Here is a 23,834-nt window from a genome sequence, read left to right as displayed (position 1 = left end):
GAGATACAGCTGTACGATTATTTCCGGAAAAAGACGAGCTGCTGGTGGCGGGCAGGGGGGACGGAACTACAGCACGAGCACACAATACATCATCGCATTATCCCTTCGTGTTGTTTACATTATGCACGTGAGTGCCGATTGCCAAAATGACTCAGTTTGACTCACCGCATGCAGTTCATGTCCGGCATCTTTTAGCGCTGGTACCGTGCCATCTATTAGTTTCAAACGATCTCCAAATCCAGCGTTATATCCTCCTTTTATATAAAATTCATCACCGAAATGCAGTGAGCAAGCAAACACAGCTGAACCTCTGTCAGCCGAGTGAGGCGGCATTGATGGGCGTGGTGTTGGGCGTGGTCTTTCTCTCATGCTTGTGCGGGGGCGTGGCCTTTCGCTCGGTGGATGACATGTGGCGTGGGCCTGCTTTTCCGTGAGAATGGCCAATAAAAGGGAATAGGATCCCTGTTACGAAACATGGATCCAGACTTATAAAAAACTTTCCGAAGCAAGTTGGAGTGCTGGGGGAGTGTGTCGAGCACAGAAATACTACGTCATACGTCCAACTCGTTTTTTAACAAGTTGACCATGTTAAGCATGAGAAGCTAGCACGTTTAACTGTTTAAAAAAGTCAGAATGCATGAAATAGCATGTTACCCCATCTTTAAAACATCACTTACATCACCTAGGCCGTGTGGACTATTGGTTAATGGTAACTAATAGTCTAACAGTTTAGTCATTGATATATTAGTAATACACATTAGACAGATGTGAAATGGGTTTAAATCACCATTTCATTCTGGCTTTAAAGGTCCATTGTGTAATTTTTTGTAGGATCTATTGACAGAAATGCAATAAAATATACATAACTATGTCTTCAGAGGTGTATTAAGACCTTACATAATGAAGCGTTATGTTTTTATTACCTTAGAATGAGCTATTTCTATCTACATACACCGCAGGTCCCCTTGCATGGAATTGGCCATATTTTTTCTACAGTAGCTTTAAATGGACAAACTGCTCTACAGAGCGCGTTTTGTAAATTCATTATCTCCTTCTGCAAAGAAGCGAAAACGTGACAACATCTTAGGTCTGTTTCAGCCACCGTAGTGCTTTGAAAGCGAGGGGGTGGAGTGAGCCGTTGGTTGCAATTCATACACTGTACCTTTAAAGCGCAACTGGGTTGGGTCCCTGGGTTGATCGCCACCAGGAATTTTACCAGATGCTTTTATTTAAAGTGATTTACAGTCACTTATATTTTTTTAATTAATATGTACGTTTCCGTGGCTATAGAACCCATGGCCTTTGCGCTCCTATCATAATGCTCTACCAATGCTCCGCCTCTCCCCTCAGCACTCAGATTTTTCTGTTAGCAAAGCACTACACAGCAAAGACAGATCATGTCAGTGGTGGAAATACTTTAAAGTTTCTCATGGTGACATCAGATTTGCAGTCTGCAGGGCCGAAACATTTTTTCAGGACAGGTTTGAAATACCTGCTAGACACATGATTGTCCCATATTTAACAAAGAAATGATGCGTCAATATGTGTATCCAATCAATACGGGGCTGATGTATTTCATATTTTATGGAACACAATTTGAATTAGTAGTGTTTTTATGGTTTTGTACTTTTTCCATTTCGTACTATTAATACAATATTAGTATGGTTTAAAAAAGGCTTATTTGTTTTTAAAGTCATTTTTGGTTTTCGGCCAAGTGCATCCTCAATTTTTGTTTTCCCTTTCAGCCGAGAATTTTAATTTCGGTGCATCACTAATCACCATTGTCATGTCACTTATCTTCAATCTTCTATTATTCCTGTATTAACTGCACTGTAAGACATCTTCCTAAAAAAATTTGCTGGACTAACTACTAATTAGGAAGAGCATAAAGGGGAAGTGGTAAGGAGAAGAAGATAAAAATCAAGACAAAAGGTTGAATAAGAATGCGCTGTAAGAAAGATTTAGCCCTGTGTGGCCAAAGATGTTCTCTTTTCAGACAGTTTAAAGGACACTCTGTGGGTTTTATATTGCTGGAGTCAGCTGGCCTGATATTTTGATGGGTTGCCCAGACGGTGAGGCATTAGGGCTGGAGTTCAGAGAACGGATGTGTGCACCAGAACTTGGCTGTTGGCTTTCAGTTGGACTCGACTCAGATCCATTTAATACAACACCATGTGGGGCTCTGTGAGGTCTGCTGCGCACAATGTCTGTATATATGTATATATGAGTGTGAGAACACAGAATGGAAAAGTCATGGTCTGCACCGCCCTTGAGTTCTTATTTTAGTTTCTAGCCTTGAATTTGGGAGAGGGAAGTTGGTATAGTACACACAAAGATGTTCATGCACACAATTGTCATGGTTCTGCCCCATCTTGTCTTGTTTTTCTTGATCTTGTGGCAGAGCCATGGCAGAACCTCTTGTTTCACGTGGAGGGAGGTAATTTTGGCCCTTTCGGCTTGCCATTCTCTCTCCGGTCTTGTCTCTGTTCCCGCCCTCTCGTCTATTCATTATTGCTCGTTATTGTTTCATGCCTGTCAGCTGTTCCCTCTTGATTTGTTCCCTTATTTAATGCCCTTGTGTTTTCTGTCTTGTGTTGGTTCATTTTGCTTTGTCTGTCCATCGTCAGCCTCCCTGAATGTATTGCTGTGTTGTCCAGTTTAGTTAGTTGTAGTTTATTTCTAGTATTGTATTTAGTCTTGTCTAGTTTAGTGTAGTTAGTCTATGTTCCTGTTACCTCTTGATTAGTCTCTTGCTGTTTTGTTGTGTTACCCCCACATGGGTTTTTGTTTCATGTTTTGTATTTATAATTAAATTCTGTTTGTTAACCCTTTACCGGCTGTCTGCACTTGGGTCCTCTGTCCATGTTTCCCCCAGCGTTCATGACACACAATATTGACCTTGGCATCCACTCATGTCACATTAAGAGTGTGAGACCAAAGACTATAAAACAAAGCAGGCAACACTTTCCCTAAGACTGGTTTTGGTTAATGCAGCTATTTTATGCGGATGAGTACAACAAACGCCTCTTTAGTGCAGGGGTTGAACTTGACCTTTGACCTTTCCTTCTTATATCTTTAACCTGCCAAATCCCAAAGCGATTGTGCACGGGCTTGATGAAAGAGGCAGAGGTCAAACAGAGGTGAAAACAAACTGACAAAGCAAAGTGAGAGGGCAAAAAATTTGAGACAGCACACTTATGCAGTGTAAGTAATAGAAAAATATGTAAGAAAATTGTTTGTTGGATAGAGAGATATTAATGAATACATCCAAAATTAGAATGGAGTGGCAAAAAATTGCCATATTCATTGTTTTTTTTAGATAGTACTTCAAAAGAAAATACCAATTCTACTATCATATCCAAAATGCATTATATGAACATATATTTTTCAAATCATCATATTTTCATATCTTTTTGTTAGTGGTGAGAAGCCAAAAAAGAAGAATTGACTAGAAGTTAAAATTGAGAGTGGAGAAAACAAAAGAGAAGGTGAGCGAGAGAGATGGAGAGTAAATATATAAATAAGTGAACATTTACGTGAAAGTGAAACCCGAGTTAAACTCCATTAGCAATAAGTATGAAAAATGAGAGCATGCCTTTGTGGGTTCCTGGGTTGTTTTGATCAAACGTGTCACATTTCAGTCACATTAAAATGGGAGGGAGCTTTCCGGCGCATCCTCTTAGCATGACAAAACATTGGCGTTTTCTCCCAACAAAGGGTCAGTGTAGTATTACCTTTTGACTTTCACTGAATGGGAAGAGTTCCCCTAATCGGGAATGTTATGGGAAACATCAGGCCGCACAAGCGAGGAAACCCAATTCCCTGATTTGCATTCTGATCTGATACAGGCTTCAAAGACCTGTGAAGAAAAAGCAATGATTTAGTCACAGTATCGGTTAGAGGAGAAAAGAGCTTCATTAATTATAGATCACACTTCTTCATCACTCCTTTCCCTCCCTTTTAACTGCAAAACATTTGGACTTTGTTGGTAATTATCTGGAAATTATCATAGATAGATTACAAACATTTGGGCTTGTTTCACATCAGGCTAATTTGAATAGATTCTCCTTTTGATTTTTGGTCATTTTCAGATTATCTAAGTGTTCGGCTAACTAGTACTTATCATAATGATGTGTTTCATACAGACAGGGTCTGCAATCTTCCCAACATCACTTAATCATTTTTTTACATGTTCAATAAGATTAAAGATTAAACAGGTTAAAACAGTGGTTCCCAAACTGGGGGCCGGGACCCCTAGGGGGAAGCAGGGTCTTTACAAGGGGGGCACAACAAGGCTTAGGTATTGTCAGCTGTGATTCCCAACATTATAAACTCAACTGCTTATTATTATTATTATTATAAAATATTTTTTTATGATATTTTATAATATTTAGTTTCTTATCTTCCTACTGCACTTGTACTTCCTCTGCATGTACAAATGAAATCATATTATATTGAAATCAAAGCAATATAATTCAATAAATACTATATGAGTTTGCAGGTAAAGGATGTTTCATAAGAGTGTCTTTATGTGGGTGTAGGTGGTGGGGATCCAGTGGGGTTCGAAAACATGTTTCTCTACAAAAGGGGGCCCGGCAAAAAACTTTAGTCAGATTAAATTGTACATACAGTATAGGAGGAGAGAGAGAGAGGAGAGCAGAGGCGTGATGTGTTGCTGAGTCCACAGAAGAAGAGAGATTGGTGGAGGATGCAATGGAACTGTGTCACAGTCTCTGATGATTGATGTTTATGAGGGTGTTATGGCACTAATGCTTCCTTTTGATGAGTCTCTACAGGGGGAGCAGGAGTTTTGACATGCCAGCGACAGACTGTTACACTGATTGGTGGGACTATCACTCATCTGTACAGGAGATGAGCGAGGGCTGAAATAAAGTAGAGTGCATGCTTCTCCGCATGCCTGACGAAATAGCATGGACTAACCCATGCCGGTCAGGACACTTTAATATTGCATAGACTGTAGTACTTTGCTGATGCAATGTCTTTTTGTGGCGCACTTAGGATACACTTTCATTAGTTTCATTAGCTTTCTTTTAAAGTTAATACGGGATCGCTTGCCATGTGCTAAAGGGGTCGTATCATGAGATATCAAACTTAAGTAGATATTTTGAAATAAAAAAGCTTTATGCAATTTGGAAACATACTGCAAGTTTACTCAAAAGTCATTTAACACGGGGGAGTTAATTATTAATTACTACTGAAAGGTTGAGTAGGCAATCCCTTCCAGAAATGTTTTTTCGTCATGTTGGTTGGAAGTCTCTTAACATCCTGATTGCAATCAAAAAGTAAAGTGATACATTGGTATTTTTGTAATTTTATATCGTCTGTGAAAGGCGTAGGACCAAAAAACGTTTGCCCAATCATTGCCCTCGGTGCGAGGTCATGTGTCCATTTTCAGTCAACGTATTTTGCATCCCACTGCGCAGCCCTGTGCAGACAGAGCAGGAGAATGGCAGGTAAACACCTGGAACCTAACTTTCCCCCTTGTTAAATGTGTGCAAGTTTGCAAGTGGCACTTGCAAAGGACGAACAAAAATAAAGGCCATCTTAAAAACTGCCACGACTAAAAACGTCTAATCAGCAAAGAGGTGAAAGCAGAATTCCATTCGCGAATGCATTCCGGTCCCTGACGGTTGGTTTGCAGGGGTTTCCCGCTCGGTCTGTTCCCGATTTTGTCCCTGGAGGTTTCAACAGGAGATGGGTGTGAACAATGGGAAAATCCTGGCCAAAACGGGAGTATTGACTGCATAGGCGTAATTTGCGGGTGGGACAGGTGGGACATGTCCCCACCACTTTTTGGAAGAAATTAAGAAATGCTTGCGGAAGGTGTGTAGGTATTGTTTAGGGGCCATTAACAACTAAAAGTCGTGGAAAACACAGGATGTGCCACTTTCTCACTATCTCCCGTTGCTCACACTAATAAGTTATTTTTGCAGAAAACAGAGAACTGCGACTCCAGAAACGGGCCAGTATGAAATGCTTGCATCATCCGCGTTCACAGCGCTTGCTTGTGCATCCAGTGTCCAAGCACAAAAACGCGTAAAAACCAACCCACAAGTGACATTTGTAGTCATAGGAATAAACTGTTTTTAGTCTAATGCACCGCAACAGCAAATGACCTTCCCCAAATGATAGGTTGGGAACCACATACTGTGAGAGCTGGAGTCAAAAAGCGTATATGGACGGACCGCCCACTATATACTGTATGATAAATATTCCCAACGAGACAATGTTTTTGTCCCCACCACTTTTCAAAACAAAGTTACGCCACCTATTGACGGGTATGATTATAATCAGTGTTGCTTTTCCACGCTGGGAGCAAGATGATGCCATGGTAACTTCTGGACAGGTAGCTACATTTTATGATTCGATTTTGATGGGTTTTGATTATGTTGCTTATATGTAGTTTGTTGACCTTTATGTATTACATCGTTACCCAGCGTCTAACGGGAACTATGCTGCATCTAATCCCGTTTTAAAGCTGGTGTTTAAGGTAGCGGATTTCGCTAACGTTATTTACTTTGTACTGTAACATGTTCTCACTGGTGAATGAGACATGATTTAATTGGAATTGATCCAAGAGCTTCTGGTTTGTGCGCATTCACGTGTTTTGGAGGAGGCGTGGCTTTGGACGGTGATTCGCATGGTGGGTGGGATCATGATTTCAGTGCTAGCAGTCTAAAGTTAGCATCTTACCAAATCGTCTATTCCGCCTTTAAGGTGGATGTAACACACACAGTTTCTGAGTAGCTATAGAGTAGTACTGCATACTTCGTATCTTCTAAGAGTATTTAGTTTGATCAAATTGATAAAAGAGATACAGCTTTACTATTATTTCCGAAAACAGACGACCTCCTGAAGGCGGAACTAAAGCACGAGCACACAATATATGATCGCGTTATCCCTGCATAACTGTTGGTTCACTAGTTCATGTGGTGTACCCTATGCACGTACACACCGATTGCCAACAAAACACAGACCTTTGACTCAGGTTCATTTACCGCTTGCGGTTTATGTCCGGCATCTTCTAGCGCTGAGACATTTATCAGTTTCAAACAATCTCCAAATCCAGCGTTATATCCACCGTTTATATAACATTCCTCACCGAAATGCAGTGAACAAACAAACACAGCTGAACTTCGCAAACGAAGGAGCACATTGATGGTCGTGCTCTTTCTCTCGCTGTAGCTGGTTGACGCGTGTGCGTGGCTGCGTGCTCTTTCTCTCGCTCTAGCTGGTTGACGCGTGGGCATGCTCTTTCTCCCGCTCTCGCTGGTTGACGCGTGGGCATGCTCTTTCTCCCGCTCTCGCTGGTTGACGTGTGGGCATGCTCTTTCTCTCGCTCTAGCTGGTTGACGCGTGGGGTGCTTTTCCGGGAGCCCAATAAGGGACTAGAAAAGTTGTTACATAACGTAATTTCATGTTCGAAAAAAACTTTCCGAAACCTTTATGAAACACTGTTGAATCCCCCCTTTAATTAATAATTAAAATAAATACTTCATTAATGAACTATTTTTAATTACTCAATTGATTGGGAATTGTCACTGTCGGGTGCAAACTTTTTTAGGAAAAAACACTGGAATTTGAAAATAATAAACAGTGTGTTTTCAAAGTTGACATTCTTTGTAATACTTTTCATTGATGTAATATTTGCCAAACCCACAGAACATTTCCAACAAACATGAAGGGTGACCAATAGCAATGATTTATAGAAAAAAAAGTGATATTGAGATATGAGATGTCTGTGACAATATATAAATATTTGATAAGAAACCCCCCCAAAATAGGGGGATATGCACAACTAACTTGTGCATTCTGTAAAACAGGTCACAACTTCTGGTGACATTGCGCATCGCTAACATCGCTGTTGTGACAATTTACTGATTTTGACTAAGTTTTTTTTCTCAGTAACATTGATTTTAAAATAAAAATAGAATGTAAACATAAAATGAACGATCTAGGTTAGCAGATTACAGTCCATAGTTTTTGGTTATTTGCTGTTATTTCAAGCCGACAGGCAGATATGGTTAGACCAGTTTTCCGGTTTGGTCATGTGACATTCGACACACAGTATAGCCTTTTTTCTCACATAAAAATCTAAATTTTGAACTTTTCCTAAATACATGGACAAATATTAATGTTGTATTGTTTAAAAGTGAATATGAACTTGTTTTCTCTGAAGTCTGAAAAAATACAGAGCATCTTTTCTGTTATTTTGACCTGTTTCTCCAGCTTTTATTTTCTGCAAATAAATGCAAGTAGAAACAATATTTGTATTGGAAATTTGTGAGAAATATTGTTAATAGTTCACAAAATGAAACACAAATGAGCATTTACCTATAACACATACCTATAAATAGTAAATTCAGAAAAACTGAAAATAATTTTAAAATAGTCTCTTAATTTTTGTATATTGTAAATGTGACATAAAATATAATGTTAGCTGTGTGGTATGAGTTGCAGCGATATATCATGAATTAAGACCTCATTTACATCTGGTATCTGGTCACATGAGACACAACTGTGTACACCTGTCAGTAAAATGCATCTCTTGTGACCACATTTTTTGAGTCTGAGGTTTTTTTTATTTCATCCCTGCTTATATTAATCACTATGTCACTATATTAATGGATGTTAAAGATGATCATAACAACACCTGCACTATAAACACCTGCTTAATGAATGTCGGACACTTCGTGCACTTAACAGTCACACATCTCCCTGTGGCTGAAGGGGAGGGGCTAAGCGTGCTAATGCTACCGGCAACACATAATTTGCATTTGAAACATATTTACCCTCAACCTGTAACAGCAAATGATTCTGTGCCACTTGAGATAATACTAGCCTTCAAAAATGAATGAACTCTACACTTTGGGACTCAATTATAGAGTTCTAACGGAGGTCAGAGTGACCAAATGGTGGTATAGATTTCTTTGCTTTGCCAACATTGGATTAGTTCAATATTCACTTTGTAACTGCTTGCTTTGAGCCTTTTTCGAAATAGATGTTTTCAAAATGTTTAATTGAGTGGATAATACATATAATAAGTAGGGAATGTAATATGTTTTGAAGTCTGAAGGACTTTATTTCATTAAGACTTTATAAGCTCCCTTTTAATTGGCACTGCCCACTCTACCTCTTAACTATAGCTAAGCCAGCTTTGGACCTGATCGACACACACACAGACAGTGTTGGGATATATGAGAGAACACTTCACCATGGTAACAAGACAGCTTCGACCTTGATTTTCAGTCTGTGTCTAGTAACTCAAGTGCAGATTCCTCTGAATGTAAAACCTTGCAGAATAATAAGCCAGATCCTTCAGCTTCTGCAGCCGTTCTAATACACTGACAAGTGAAGGTGATGTTAGAGGCATCTGGGCGAGCCTTTGAAATGGATTTGACAGTTGCATGAACTATTCCAGATATTTTTCATCATTTTCCATGTCTTAAAGAGACAGTTCACCCAAATATGAAAATTATGTTAGCATTTACTTATCTTATGACATTTGAAACCTGTGTGACTAATTCCTTTGTGGATCACTGGAGACATTTTGCAGTGTATACAAGCTGTTCTTTTTTTTTAACTCTGACTGGGACCAGTGGATGTTAGGGTTCAAAAAATGAGAAACACGTACAATATAGACCACTTTGCAAGATGTAAACACTGGTCCCGAAGCATTTCCACTTATAATTTGTATTTATTGTTAGTATTTTTTAAATCTTACAATATAATTAAATCTTAAAGATATTTGTTTAACATTTTAAATTGGATATAAATATTCTCTTGGCTGTATTTTGTTCAAACGTTTGTGTCGTGTTAAAGAACAGAAACCAGCGTTTACGTCATCCAAAGAAGTCTATATTGTATGTAGGACATTGAATTACATTTTACAGGAAATACATTTTGAAGTGGAGATGCATGAATAAACAGCATAGAAATACAGTACAGAAAAGAAATATAAAAAATGTAAAATATTAATTTCCAGTTTTAAGCATAGAAATAAAAAAAGGAAAATTCCAAAATACATTTCTATTCCTAAAGCATGTAGAATAGTGTCTAAACTATCCAGTGTGCTTTCTTAGACCATCTTAGACCTGGTTGGTTTGTTGAATCATGACTTGAAACTCTTTACTGAACTATTTACTTTTCTACTAAATATAAATTGGAAATTGGACTTGGAAAAATATTTTAATAGCTCAGTCTGCTTATCTATTCATCAGTATTCTTCAGTATTTTTGTGCTGCAGTTGATTGGTTCTGCCTGCCGTACATCAGTTATGGATGTATTGATTCTTGTCATGTAATATCTCCCCCCACGTAATTCCGAGAGGAATAACCCACAACAACATTTCTTTTCTTGAATCAAATTAATGATTAATAATAATTAGCACAGTTTTGGGGTATAGTGAGGTTAAATACAAATCGGACTATATGCTATTTGCTACAGTATTTCTCCTGTAGTTCCGTAATATATTGTTTTCCATCATAGCACGACCTCTGTTCTCTACGATGCACTTCTTCTGCAGCCTGTTGGCGATGTGTATAGAGGCAAATAATTAGCATCAATTTAGAAAGCTTCTGTCTGAAGAGGCGGCTCGGTTAGGAGCCAATTTATCATGTAAATGAACAGCAGCTGGAACAGATGCCCAGGAGTTTGGAAAGTATTCCATATAGAAAAACACAAACCTGAAAAAATATATTAACCATATATGTGGTTTAAGGACTAACACATTGTAATTTGGGATTTACTTAGAAGTAAATGTATTCTTAAAGTGTTGGAACAGCAGAGCAACTTAAATTATTTCTCTCAAGAGTTTAGGAAAGTCAGGTCCGAAATGTCAAACTAATTAAGGACAATTGAATTCAGGGCAGTGTGTTGATACAAGAAGGTCTTCGAGGATGTACAAATGTGAGTATGCAGCACAGGGCCTGATCATTCATGCATGCACAGATAATAAAACCATTTGCTCTACAAATTACATTGGTAAAAACACATTTAATTAATCCACAAAATTAGTTAGTCAACTTTTACTGCCCATCAGGCGAGTCTAATGGCTTAGAAGCGTAATAACGCACCACAGTAAGTACGAGCAATAATCATAGTGACGCTTTCCCTAGCAACAGCCCACTAATTGTTATTGACCTGAAGAACATTCATACGTGAACTATATACATCAGGTATGAAATATGCAAACTGCTTGTTTCACTTCTGAGCACCATCATGGTTTCAGTCATCGACTGCTTATTTATGGGTTTCCAGAGTACCGTTTACTTCCAAATCTGATCTGTTGCAGCCCTTGTACTGTATGTCTCTATTAGTTGTAATGAAACACGGTAACATTCGGCAGCACGCTGGGGCGAGAACTCGTTTCATGTAAAGGCTTCAAGGAAAGCGATCGCGATCAAGAGTTGGTGCTTACAAAACTAGACGTTTCTATGAATATATGAATGGGAATGAGTTTTGCGTGAGGGAAAACCGCTCAACCGGCCGTGTCTGCAATCTTTCGATTCGCTTTTGTTTTTTTATGTTATTAATTTTGTTTTTCTTTTCCAGTGGGGGCATGTCATTATTGTGAAGGATGTTTGTATGTTGTCATCAACGCGAACATTGGTGTCATAATTACTACATACATTATCATTACCAATAGAAACACTGCAGCTTCAGACGGCACATATCAATCTGCCTTCATGTCTTCATTAGCCTTTTACTATTTGCCATTAATGTCTTCGCCATTAGGACCACAAGGAGATTGCTATAGTTGTGGCAGTTGTATTATGGGCTGTAATTTTTATGCATATGATTTTTTACAATAGCCACTGCTGATGAGATAACAACCTTGAGGAAAGAGGGCTCTTTGTGTATGGTTGTGTACCGTGCATGTTACTGGTTGTGCTGGAGATGGTATCACCTTGTAACCAGTCAGCCAATTACATGTGTATTGCTTTAAGGAAAGAAGGTCTTATTACCTATCGAGACCAAAGAAATGGATGGTTGTCAGACATAACAAATATTACATGAATAGTTGAATACTTGATTTTAGCTGTTGAATATCTAATATAGCTAAAGTGACAGTTCACCTAAATTTTTTTTTATCATTTAGTGACCCTCATGTCATTCCCAACCTGTATGACTTTCTCCTACAGACCACAAAAGAAGATATTTTGAAGAAGATTGGTAACCAGATAATATTAGGGCCCCATTGACCTCCACTGTATGTATGTACATAAAACCACTGAGACGTTTCTCGAAATATCTTCTATAGTGTTCCACTGAAGAAAAAGTCATGTGCAGGTTTTGAATGAAATGAGGGTGTAAAAAAGTGATGACAAAATGTCTCTTTCATCTTTGTTAGTTATTCTTGATGTATAATTGGCTTGCATCGAAATATTTTCCACTTGCATCAGAATTATTATAGCTGGAGGAGCCTGTCTTAAGTTTCAGTTACTACCCAAACCATGTGTGTGTATGCACACATCAATAATGAATGATCTCAGTGTGTCCTCCCTCACAGGCTTATATGGATTACATCAGAGGAAGATCAATTGCCTGTGTCTCTGATAAGCACTCCGCACGCTTTGTTTCAGGCATTGCACAGGAAAGCTCTTAAACGTCTGCCGTAGTCTAACAAAGACATGCCAACACCTGCTGGCAGCTTCAGAAAGAGACTCTAAAAACCACCTGACTCCAAAAATCCCCAATAAGACACATGGGAGGTTTGTCCATGCTGTCCGCACAATCTACAGTGTGACAGTGTGTATGTGTGTGTGTGTTTTTTGATGGGGGCTGTACTTGTGTAAGCACTGGAGTAATTCTGTGAGCTGATGAAGCGTTTCATATGATGCGAGTGCTGGGTTAGAGAATCACAACCTGCTGTTTTACTGAATTGATCCCGCTTAGTAAGTGCCTAGGAAATATTGATTGATTTCACACGTATAGTCCTACTTAAACAACCTGCAGGTATGCGTGTGTGTGTGAATTGTAAGCAAAAAATGAAATTACCACCAATAGCACAAATAGATACAATAAGCCAACATATAAATGAAATAAGCTGTGCTTTTCAGGTGTTTTAGGTTGGTCTAACAGTACATCAGGTACAGAAATGGAATAATAAAGTAATGCAAAAACAGCACTGCATAATCTTCACTTTATCATTAAAAATGAATCAGTGAGTCAATTTTTACCTTTATACTTTGTTGTTACATTAAAAACAGACAAAGTTTATTAGGGTGCTGTCCCTTTAAGTGCTAATGCACAAATATACAGTTACACGTGCATTTTATTTATTATCTGTTTAACGCATAACACACTATGTTGGATACTTGCTAATACAAGCATTTTGACATAATTTTGTATGAACATGTCCATGAAGAGTTAAAAGACACCTGTATGGTTTATCATTTGAAGGTCAGAAAAATCTATCAAATCAAGCCTCAGAAACACTGTGAATCGTTCTAGAATAACCATTGAAGTAACTGGAAGTGTTGTGTGTGTTTCAGACAAGTGCTGTGCTGTGTTCGGGTGGATGTGCTCTGTTGGCCGTCAGCTCCCTTCTGGCCATCATCACCATCTTCCTGCCCGGTGGAGCCTGTGAGAGGAGAATCTGCACGCTGGCTGGATACATGCAGATGGCCGCAGGTTAGTTCCTGGCTTACTATCCGACCTCTGACCAGTCCTAAAACAACACCCATTATCACCCTGAGGAGGGTAACACCACTGACCAGTAGCTGTAAGATGCAGAATGTAAAGATTGAAGAGGAAGATGGTAAACTGACTGCTGTAAACAGACTTACAGGGTGAAGTGCGGTCTACATCAGTGGTTCCCAAAGTGGGGCACCCTGGGGTGCCGTGACAACTGGCTAGGGGTGTGCCGCCGAATCTCAGCTTTTTTCCAGTAACAATTAAAAATAATATTTTACATCATATATTTTAAAATATATCAAAACACCAACATAAATTCATGCAGCTGTTTATACTTCATTTGTTGTTTGCTCATCTAGACTTAATTTTATATATGTATGTACGCATGTACATTTAGTTAAATCAGGGTTGTGGTGCCATGGGAAAAAAAACACTATAAGGGGTGCCTTGCTTTCAAAAAGTTTGGGAACCACTGGTCTACATTACTGTTTTTTCTGGCCAAGAACATCCCACCTTAAGACGAGGAGACCTGTTGGATGTAAACGAACCAATCAGAGTTCATTGTTTTATGCTGTTTAGGGGTGGGGTTATAATACACTGTTGTATAAGAAAATTGTATGGAATTTTGTGCCATTCTCTGTGAACGATTATACAAAAAATTGTATGTAATGAAGTAATAATTTATTAAAATAATGTTTATAATTATCTGCCCAATGAATGAAAAAGGAAAGATATTAAAAACAAAACAATACAACAGTTCTGCTTGTAGATATTTAGTCAATTTGGTAGTTAGTGTCTCACATAAAAGCCTGAGATGTGAAAATTTGTCTTTGCCAAATCCAGTAATTTGTTCTTCCTTAAATTAGTTATAATCTTACCCCGGACGGTACAGTATGTGGTATACATGATTTTGTTGCTCTAAAATAAAAACCTGCGTTCTTCTTTTATCAGATTTCAGCTTTTGACGCTTGAGCTTTCTAAAATCCGCCAGTTCCGATCTGTTTGTCTGACTTTTGCAGAATTTCCAAGAGTAAGGTACACAAGTACGCCTTAAAACTGGCAAGAACGTCATACAAATGTAGTCTCCAGGCAACTGCTAGAAGCATTTATAAGGAAGAACTTTTGTCTGGATTTGCCAAAGTTTCAAATGAGACACCTAGTAGCAAGTCAAATAGAAACATGTATGCTTGAACACACCTTTCTTTTCCACTCAGATTTTGAAGTAAACTTTTTTATTGAATGGCACTAAAAAATATCAAAATCTGACTGGACAGATACCACTGGATTAGATGTCCTGAAATAAATGGACAGTTCTTGGTCAGGATTAGCTGTGATGTTTAGCTGACTTTATGCCTCTGGTCAAAAGTCTGGTTTTGACTGGAAAACCCAACCACATCTCTTTCCTACCCTTTACCTTGAAGAACGCTTCAAATTTCGCTGCTCTCATCTTCTATGTTAAAGGGATAGTTCACCCCAAAATGAAAATTCTATCATCATTTACTGAACCCTTTTGACATCCCAAATCTTTATGGCTTTCTTTGTTCTGCAGAACGCAAATAAAACATATTTGGAAAAATGTCGGTAAAAGAAAAAATGTTGGTCCCCATTGACTTGCATTGGTTTTGTGTCCACACAATAGAAGTCAATGGGCACCAACGGTTTTTGGTTACCAACAATCTTCGAAATATCTTCTTTTGTGTTTTGCAGAAGAAAGAAAGTCATACAGGTTTAAAATTACAAGAGGGTGAGTAAATGATGACATTTTTATTTCGGGGTGAACTATCCATTTTAAAGCATTTGACAGCAAGAATCTTCATGTAGACGCAGAGACCCTCTATAGCTTGTGCGCCCACTCCCACATCCCCCTTTGATATCATGCAATACACACTGGAGCTTAGCCGTCCCATTTGAGACCTGTAGTGTTGTCTAACATCATATTTGAAGTGTTTTATTCACTTTTTTGTTGGGCTCGAAGAAATAATGATTTTACATGACATATAACTTTGAAAATACAGGTTGTGCCAGTTGGTGAAGCTGTTTTTTGGAACTGGTATGTTACTGGTCAGTGGTGGTCTACCAAAAACAAATAATCCAAGGTTGTGAACCATTTTGACCTTAGCTAGTATTTCATCCTATCTAGACCAGTTTGAACCAGCCATTTACTATAAACTATCATCCAGAAACCATGCAAAACCAGTAAGGCAGGAGAATGTGACACATGATTTTGTTTGCTTGTACTGATTTTCCACACCGTCTACTTTACCCTGCCGTGATTATGCATATATTTTCTGAATACGCAGAATTTTCAGACTCAACTGCCCATCCATCTGAAAGCACTTTGTTGCAAAGCGCATCCATCACAATAGCTAAATTAATAAATAAAGAAATAAGTGTTTGCACTTGGTGGCGGTTGCTAGGTGACGGCCATCACCAGAGCTTTGTGATGGCACAGTTCGGGCACTCAGAGATTTAGTGGCAGCGTTAAAAACACAATTACAGCTCCTTAACACAGGTCACCGGTTCATGGATGCCTGTGCGTCGTATGTGGGACTGGCCTTCATTCAACAGGCAACTGCTCCTATAAACAACACCATCCTGCGCATTTTATTAATACTCGCACGAAAGCTGCAACAAGCACTCATGCCGAAAGCTTCATAAACATTATGTTTATATGCCAGATAAACGTGAAAGAGACATTGATTCTCAGCATGTCCTCTATCATTTTGAGGCCTTGAAAAGGAGTTTTATTGGCAGTGGGAATACTGAATACATTTAAACGCTTGGTTTTATTCAGTCTATCCAGAGAAACCGTAAATAATTTTAACCACAGTAAGTAAGTGCCTTGTGCTGATATATTTCCCTGTTCTAATTAGAAAGCAATGATATTACCGTATTGTAATAATGGGAAACGTAAAATGCCACAGACTCTAACAGACTGCATTGATATTCTCGGTGCGTTTTAAGAGGGATATTTTCAAGCGTAAAGAAGACACTTGTAATCAACCTCAGCTCAGATAGATGCTGTAAACAAGCTTTCTAGAACAAATATGCCCCGCAAAAAACGAGGCGCGTTAGAGGAAACTGTTTTGAAAAAGTTTTCTTTTTTGCAGGAGTGGGATAAAGTTTAAAAACTAATAAGCCTATAAAGTTTCAGTGTGTTTGCTTGAGGCTAAAAGACATTTCAAGTTTGAGTTTAAATGTTTTATGCGCTGTTTACTGAATAAAAGTTCTCATCATTCCATTGAATAAGTATGAGCAGATATTATTTTGTGCCAGACTGTCAGATTGAAGTAAACCACAGAAAATGTAAGAATTAAAGGCTGTGTGATGTGTGTGTGAGTGACAGACAGACTGCGCTGCAGAGATGAAAACTTAAATTGCAAGACTTAGGGGCCGTTTTACATGCCAACGTTTTCAACAAAAAACGGAAAACTTTTTATGTGTTTTGGCTGTACCAAAACACGTTTACATGAAAAGGGGGACGGTCGGAAAACGTAAATCATTAAAAACGGGTCTCAAAGTGCTAGTTTTTTAGAACGCTATCGTCTCCGTCTAAACTGCTGAAATACTTTTGTGGAAACTTTTGTTTTTTTTATTACATCGATGTCATGTAAACGTACCCTTAGATTTGCCCTAATCTTGACTTTGACTTCAAATGCAGACTTGTGAAATGCAGTGGTCATGAGATCAACAAGGAAGAGTATTTTCTTTGAATATCTTGACTGCATTGTTTTGATATGGTCTAATGTCTTTTGCTTGTCCATTCATTTGAATATGTGAGATGATACAATCATGCAGATGCCGCTCTGGTCTTTGACCAAGATAAAATGTTGATGTAACCAATTTTTCAGCATCCTGCTTGTCTCCCCTTTGTCTCTTTGTTATTTCCTGTATGCAGATTAACTGTCCACACTACAATGTAAATCAATGCAAATTTGCCTTAAATAGTCACTTTAGCGCTGATGCCGCAGCACGTGCAATATAAACCATCTCATAAGCATCTCAGTGTCATTCAAGAGTCTGGCATTCTGTCAACATTATAACAACATTACAATAAAATCACACTGATTTGAAAACTCAACACAATAAGACGTTTTACACTGTGTTGGATTTGCTTTGTCCTCTGAGTTATTTTTATGGCTAAAATACGGACGTAGAGATCAAAGGAGAGAGTGTTTGTTTGCTGATGTGAAATGTAAGAACCGTTGGGAGTATAATCATGGTTTTATGTAGAGGAAATGATAGCGGAGTTGCATTAAATGTGATGATGGCAACTTTCACACTTATTCACAACAAACAACAGGACCTTATGCCACGCACTGATTCATCAGCATGCGTATGCCCGCACGATTGTTAGCCTGATGATACGCCGCACATATGGAGATCGCAGAAGTAATTTGTTGAGGAGCAAACGGAGGAAATTGATTTTAGAAGTGAGCTGAGAAAATTGGATGTGCCGGTGACCTCCCCTATGCTTTTTTGTTGAGTCATTGATCAGATTTATGCAATTTCTCGATGCTGAACTTGTACAAGGTCTGTTGGAATTCACCTTGACTGAAAACTGTAAAGAGAAAAGGAATGATAAATGATGTAAGATGTTTTCAGTGTCTCGCTGGCCGTGACGGACATATTGAATTGCGTGATCTGTTTTCCTGGAGATGTTATTTGTGGTTTACGAGTCATCTAGTGAATGTCTGTCTGCTCTCCTGTGTGAAATGAAATGTATACGGCCACAGAGCAGAACACGCCGTCCACTGTGAACTAGAGGAACATTTCGATTTTACTTCTGTTTGGAACAAATGTTCTAAATGACTTGAAGTTTGACAGTGATTATCTTCATTCACTGCTTGAAGAATTCAAATTCTCTCATAATTTACTCACCTTTGCCTTCCCAAATATACGGCATGAAGATGCGTAAATTATAAGAGAATTTTCATTTTTGGGCAAACTATACATTTACTGGTTCATTGCTGTCAACACTGAAGAAAGAAAAGCTGATTTTAGATTTTTCTGTGTTTTATGGTACTTTACATGTAAACAGATTCACTGATTTCATACAGCAATTTATATGTTCTGTATATTCTACCAACCCTAAAAAAAATTGACATTGGACTTAAACATTGATTTACTTGCTATATGAGCTATTCAAATAGTGTTGTCCGGGTCGTAAGTTAATGTTCGACCCGCTATTTTTGACTAATCTGAACTTTTTGGATAGGCCTACTGTAACAGTAGACTTGTCTGTCTTCATATAAATGTTTAATCTTAACATAAATCATGGGGAGATACAACTGATTCATATAGAAATAAAACAAGACACATTTATTGGATGGGTTATTTAGCACATTCCGTTAACTTACATTGCGAGGCAGCCTCGGAAGAACGAACTTGGATGGACGCGCTGCAGTGACTTCTGGGATGGGTTCTCTATGCGCGCAAGGCTGCATTCGATGCATCCTTGATATCGAGAACACATCCAGGTACTTTCATGAGTTCTCTGTTCTTGTGTATTGGAAACGTGACGGTTATCGATGCCGTAGAGCGAGATCACGAGGACACAAGATCGCTGAAGTACGCACATTGAGAAACGGCCAAAGTGTCCAATGCTTTTTCGAAAGACAGTTCGCAGTGCACTACATGTCTGTATTACACAGTGTGTGAACTCCCCACTTGCACTGTTTGTACTACAAAATAGTGCTTGAATATGCGAGTTGACACTCCTCATGTAGCTCTGCAATAAATGTTTGTTGCTCTCTCCCAAACAATAGACGTCGGAGTGAGTGTTTGAGTAACCTGATTGAAAACTGTGATTATTTGGGGGATTATGTTCAGCGCCGAAATTGCAAACAGCAGCTTAAAAAAATCAACACTGTTGTTTTTATCCACAATCATAACAATCACGGCGAACTGAGGTTCTTTGCAATAACGCTAATCCTCCACCGTTATCACATGCCGATACACTGTTTTCAGTCCTACACATTTGTGTTATGTGAGGTAGTGGGCTGGGATTGGTCTTATTAGTGGTAATTGCTGGCTTTCCTACACTAATAATTTACAGTCTCGCTGCAAAAACACATCTCTTATTCTCTCTCTTCCTTGCCTTATCTCGCTCTCTCCTGGAAGATTTCTCTCTCGCACCATTTTGTTCCTCCCACTCTTTTTTCCCCGCACTTCTGTTGATCTTCCTCTTTTGATTCGTCTCGCTGAAAGAAAAACAACAAAGAGAATTTCTGCTCATACTGCCTCGCTTACTGCCCCATCACTCTTAAAAGAGTTTGTAGCGACAGTAGCCTGCTGTGTCAGCTGTCCCCTGGGCCAATAAAAGCACACGGCTACATGAGTGCACGGCCGGTTATGACTTTCGTCACCACAGGACCGCGGTCAGTGCTTGAGGGATGATTTGATCGTATCCTTTATTCGAAGCGGCAACGCAGTTGTACACATTTCAGTCAGTTGTTCATAAACCGTCACTCACCTTTTTCCCGAAACTGTCATCGGACTTCACTGAGATATCAAAGCGACCGGAGTGATGCGGTCTTGGTTCATATATATTCAAGATAAAGGTAACGAGGGTCATGTGATATTGAGATGTTCATTAAGTTTGCTCCCGCTGTGCACAGGATGTGTGTGAGAGAGAAAAGTGATGGCTCACTTTGCTGTGACACACTCGCAAACATAACCCCGCCACCCACACCTCGCTCTTTTTCAAAGTTTTGAGCTATGGATGTAATTTGTTTCTCATTTGCGGTTCGGATGTTGCAGGTATGTTTCGTCATGCACGCGTCTGTCTTTCGCACAGCAAAGGTCCTCAGCGTACGTACTCGTGCACTCTGAGGAGCTTGCGGATCGCGGCCCTGTAGTGGTCCGTGTGAATTGGAGCTGTTTGGATCCATTAGCTTCCTCAGCTCATGTTTTGCCACTACGGGACGGCTAATTGGCTTGTGTGAACGTGTGCAGGAAAGAATTGAAAGGCAGATGAGAGCGGCGTGTGAGTTATGATATGCATTGCTCTTGTTTGACTGTAATGTATTCAGTCACATCTCACTTCTGCTGCCTGGAGCTCGCCCGCATTGGGAGCCTGGAAACCATCTCTCTCGCTCTCTCTTTCGGTCTCCTGCGCATCGTTTTTACCATCCCTCTCCTTTCTTCTCATTGTCTCAAATAATCCTTTTGTTGGGAAGCTGTACAACACAGTATCTTTTGCTTCTTTCAATGTGTCCTCAGATTTTCTGTTCGTCATCTTAAATCATCATTCATTTGTTTGTCTGGTCTACTCATCTGCCTTTTCTTTCTGCTCTTGCCTCTGGTTCCTTTCTGCTTGGTTTTGTCTCTTATGCATGACTTGTTCCTCTCTTTCGGTTAGAGATGTGTTCTCTTCTGTCCCAAAAATGCCTGTTTTCCCTCTTACTTGTGTTGTGGAGAGAAAGCCGTCGCTCTCAACATCTGTGTCGTGTCTGCAGCTCTTCAAGGCAGGGTGTATTGTAGGAACTGTTGCATTTATCTCACCCTACATGTTTATGGATGAGAACTTGGTAATGTTAGGGGGATTTAATCTCTCCATCCATAACAAAACGCAAACAAATTCACCAAAATTACCCCAAAACGCATACAGATATACATGACATTTGGAGCTGATTAATATTACCCACAACCCCTTTTGCAATGACAGAGGAGATTGTGGCGGTTTAGCATTAGCATCCAGGGACGTAACTATCCATTTATCATGAATAAGGATATTACAACTAAGGATAGTGGCCAAAAGTGATGTCCAGGTGGGTATAATTGGACAATATTTGCTTTTTATGCCCCCTCAGGTTACATTAAACTATCAGAATATGAGGAGTGTGGTACAAAATGGACAATACATTGACATTTTAAGGTTTTATTGGACAACCCTGTTGAAAAAAAACAGCATATGCTGGTAAGGTATGTTTTGAAGCAAGGTAGCTGTTTCGAGCTGGTTTAGGCTGGTCATGTGCTGGTCCTAAGCTGGTCCCAAGCAGCTAGCTCCTAGGTCAGGACCAGCTCATAACAGCTAATGACCAGCACATGACCAGCATATGCTGTTTTTTTTCAACAGGGAAATTTATTTTGCATTTCTTTCTGCATGCGATGTGCAAAACTATGCAGTTTCCCATCGCTATCATTCTTAGTGGAAGTATGCAATTTGTAGTGCAGCAAGGGTATAGACCACTGCTTAGACAACTATGTTTAGTTCCTGTGTCCTATGAGGAAATGCTGAAAGTTTCTGTAGTGTTTCTCTACAGCAGCTGTGTTGGCACTGGCAACTTTTAATGGCAGTGCTGGAGTGATGAGGGTTCTGCCGCTGACCGTGTATCAGCACACAGCTCGATAAATAACAGGCTGCGAGTTCTTCACTGCTGCGTGTCTCTAAATCTTTCATGCTCTGGGGGACTCAGCAGAAATTCCTGCACCTCCGATGCTGCGCCTAGTCTTTTTCTCATTTCTGCACCGGTTATTTTATGGCCGCCTCATGACGGGAAGAGTTTTGGAGAGAGAAGACATTTTAAGTGCTTGTGGTGTCCTCCTGGTCTCTTTGTAGTATATTGTACTATATATATGTAGTATATGTAGGATATCTGCACAGACATTGGAGGAGCCTTGCGAGGATCCCACCTATTGTTGCTGATTCTTCATTCCAACTCCTCCTCTATTTCTATTAACCTAATATAGTCTAATTTTGTATTCCAGTGGGAGCCAATAAGTGTAATGATTCACTTTAAATGAACAAAATCAATATTGTGGGAGAAAACAGACTCACCAAGTAGCTTCCTCTTCCTTTAATGGGACACCTGAGTTTGTTTGTCTACAATCACAATCACACCGAAACCATCCCAGAAAAAGACAGTTAACACAAAGTAATGTATAAATTAAATCCAAGTGGACCGTTTATAACAGTGCAGTATTTGTGGGATGCAACAGATTTTTCATTGATGTATGAAATCTCTTCTCCGCTCAAAAACATTAAACATTATGCATCATTAGGTATTTTAGCTTGTTCACAAAAATCTAAATCATTCCAAATGATCCCTTGGAACCTGCTGAAGTGCACAAAAAGGGAATCTCTGGCTTAAATTCATTCTGTGTAAGAAATAACCAGAAGCCAAAAATGACAAGCTCTGTTCTGCATCCAAGAATTGACATTAAACAATCTGTCTGTATTATTTCTCTTTGACAGCTTTGGTCATCGTGAAAGCAGAATGACACGTGACCCTGATGTGCACTAGAACCAAAGATGATGATGACTGACAGCTAGTGTTGACAGCTAGAGTGACACTGTAGGAGGTCTGAACAGCTTATTCAGCCATTGTGAAAAACAGCTTTCCAGTTTCAGGCTTGTTAAATCAGCTGAAAAGATCAACTCGAGGCAATTAATTTCTGTGCAAACAAGATTTACCTAAAAAATAAAGTTTTACAACTTTAGAATTACGTTATAGATTTTTTGGATGCAAATAATTCCTGTAGTTACAAATGAAATATTTTGCATTTCATATTTACAAATGAAGTCCATCCATCATGTATTTATTATTATTAATATATTGATTTAATTTGTTTAGCTATATTTTTTCACACATTTCACATTTAAATCTTAACGCGTATTTATAAATGAAGTCCATCCATCGTGTATTAAATTTGCTAATACGGAACTATATTTTACAACCACAAAGATAAAAAAAATTCCGCCTTCTTTGTTCCCTCGGACTCCAACTAGCACCTTGGACAGCGTAATGAGCAGGCCTTGAGAGCAAAGAAATTAAAGAACAGAGATGTAACGTTCACTGATGACAGACGAATCCACGAGGAACAGGAGGTGAGTGATAAAGATTTAATAACAAAATGGTGTAAAAATACACAAAAACAAAGTAATCCAAACAGGTAAACATCCAAGGAAACAAACAGGATCATCCAACAAACAGAACATCCACGGAACAAACGGTAAATCCACACGAGTATAACATTAACCAAAGTTACATAAACAGGACTAAAGACCGACAGGAATGTCCTGGAAGGCGCGACCTCGCGCCCAGGAACAACCGGGGAGGGGGGGTGGGCGTCCTGGAGACTGAAGACTGTCGTATCGAGAGTGCTGCAGGGAAGCCGGGAGAGAGAGAAGCTCTTTTGAGAGAGAGTGGGCGCCCGGCCCTAAAAAGGGC

The 23,834-nt window shown here is 39.2% G+C and overlaps 1 protein-coding gene across 1 annotated transcript in view; it reads left to right on the top strand.

Annotated features, from left to right (window-relative positions):
* Window positions 1–23,834, top strand: part of LOC130564663 (LHFPL tetraspan subfamily member 7 protein) — a 105,427-nt gene that overhangs the window by 18,634 nt on the left and 62,959 nt on the right. Inside the window, exon 2 of the mRNA XM_057350956.1 lies at window positions 13,518–13,656. Coding sequence (XP_057206939.1) covers window positions 13,518–13,656 — 139 coding nt within the window. The remainder of the gene's footprint in view (window positions 1–13,517; window positions 13,657–23,834) is intronic.

This window comes from Triplophysa rosa, linkage group LG2 (assembly GCF_024868665.1).
Source record: "Triplophysa rosa linkage group LG2, Trosa_1v2, whole genome shotgun sequence".
In the NCBI taxonomy this organism is placed as follows: Eukaryota; Metazoa; Chordata; class Actinopteri; order Cypriniformes; family Nemacheilidae; genus Triplophysa; species Triplophysa rosa.
The sequence above is the reverse complement of the archived record's forward strand: the minus strand, read 5'-3'. Positions and strand labels throughout refer to the sequence as shown.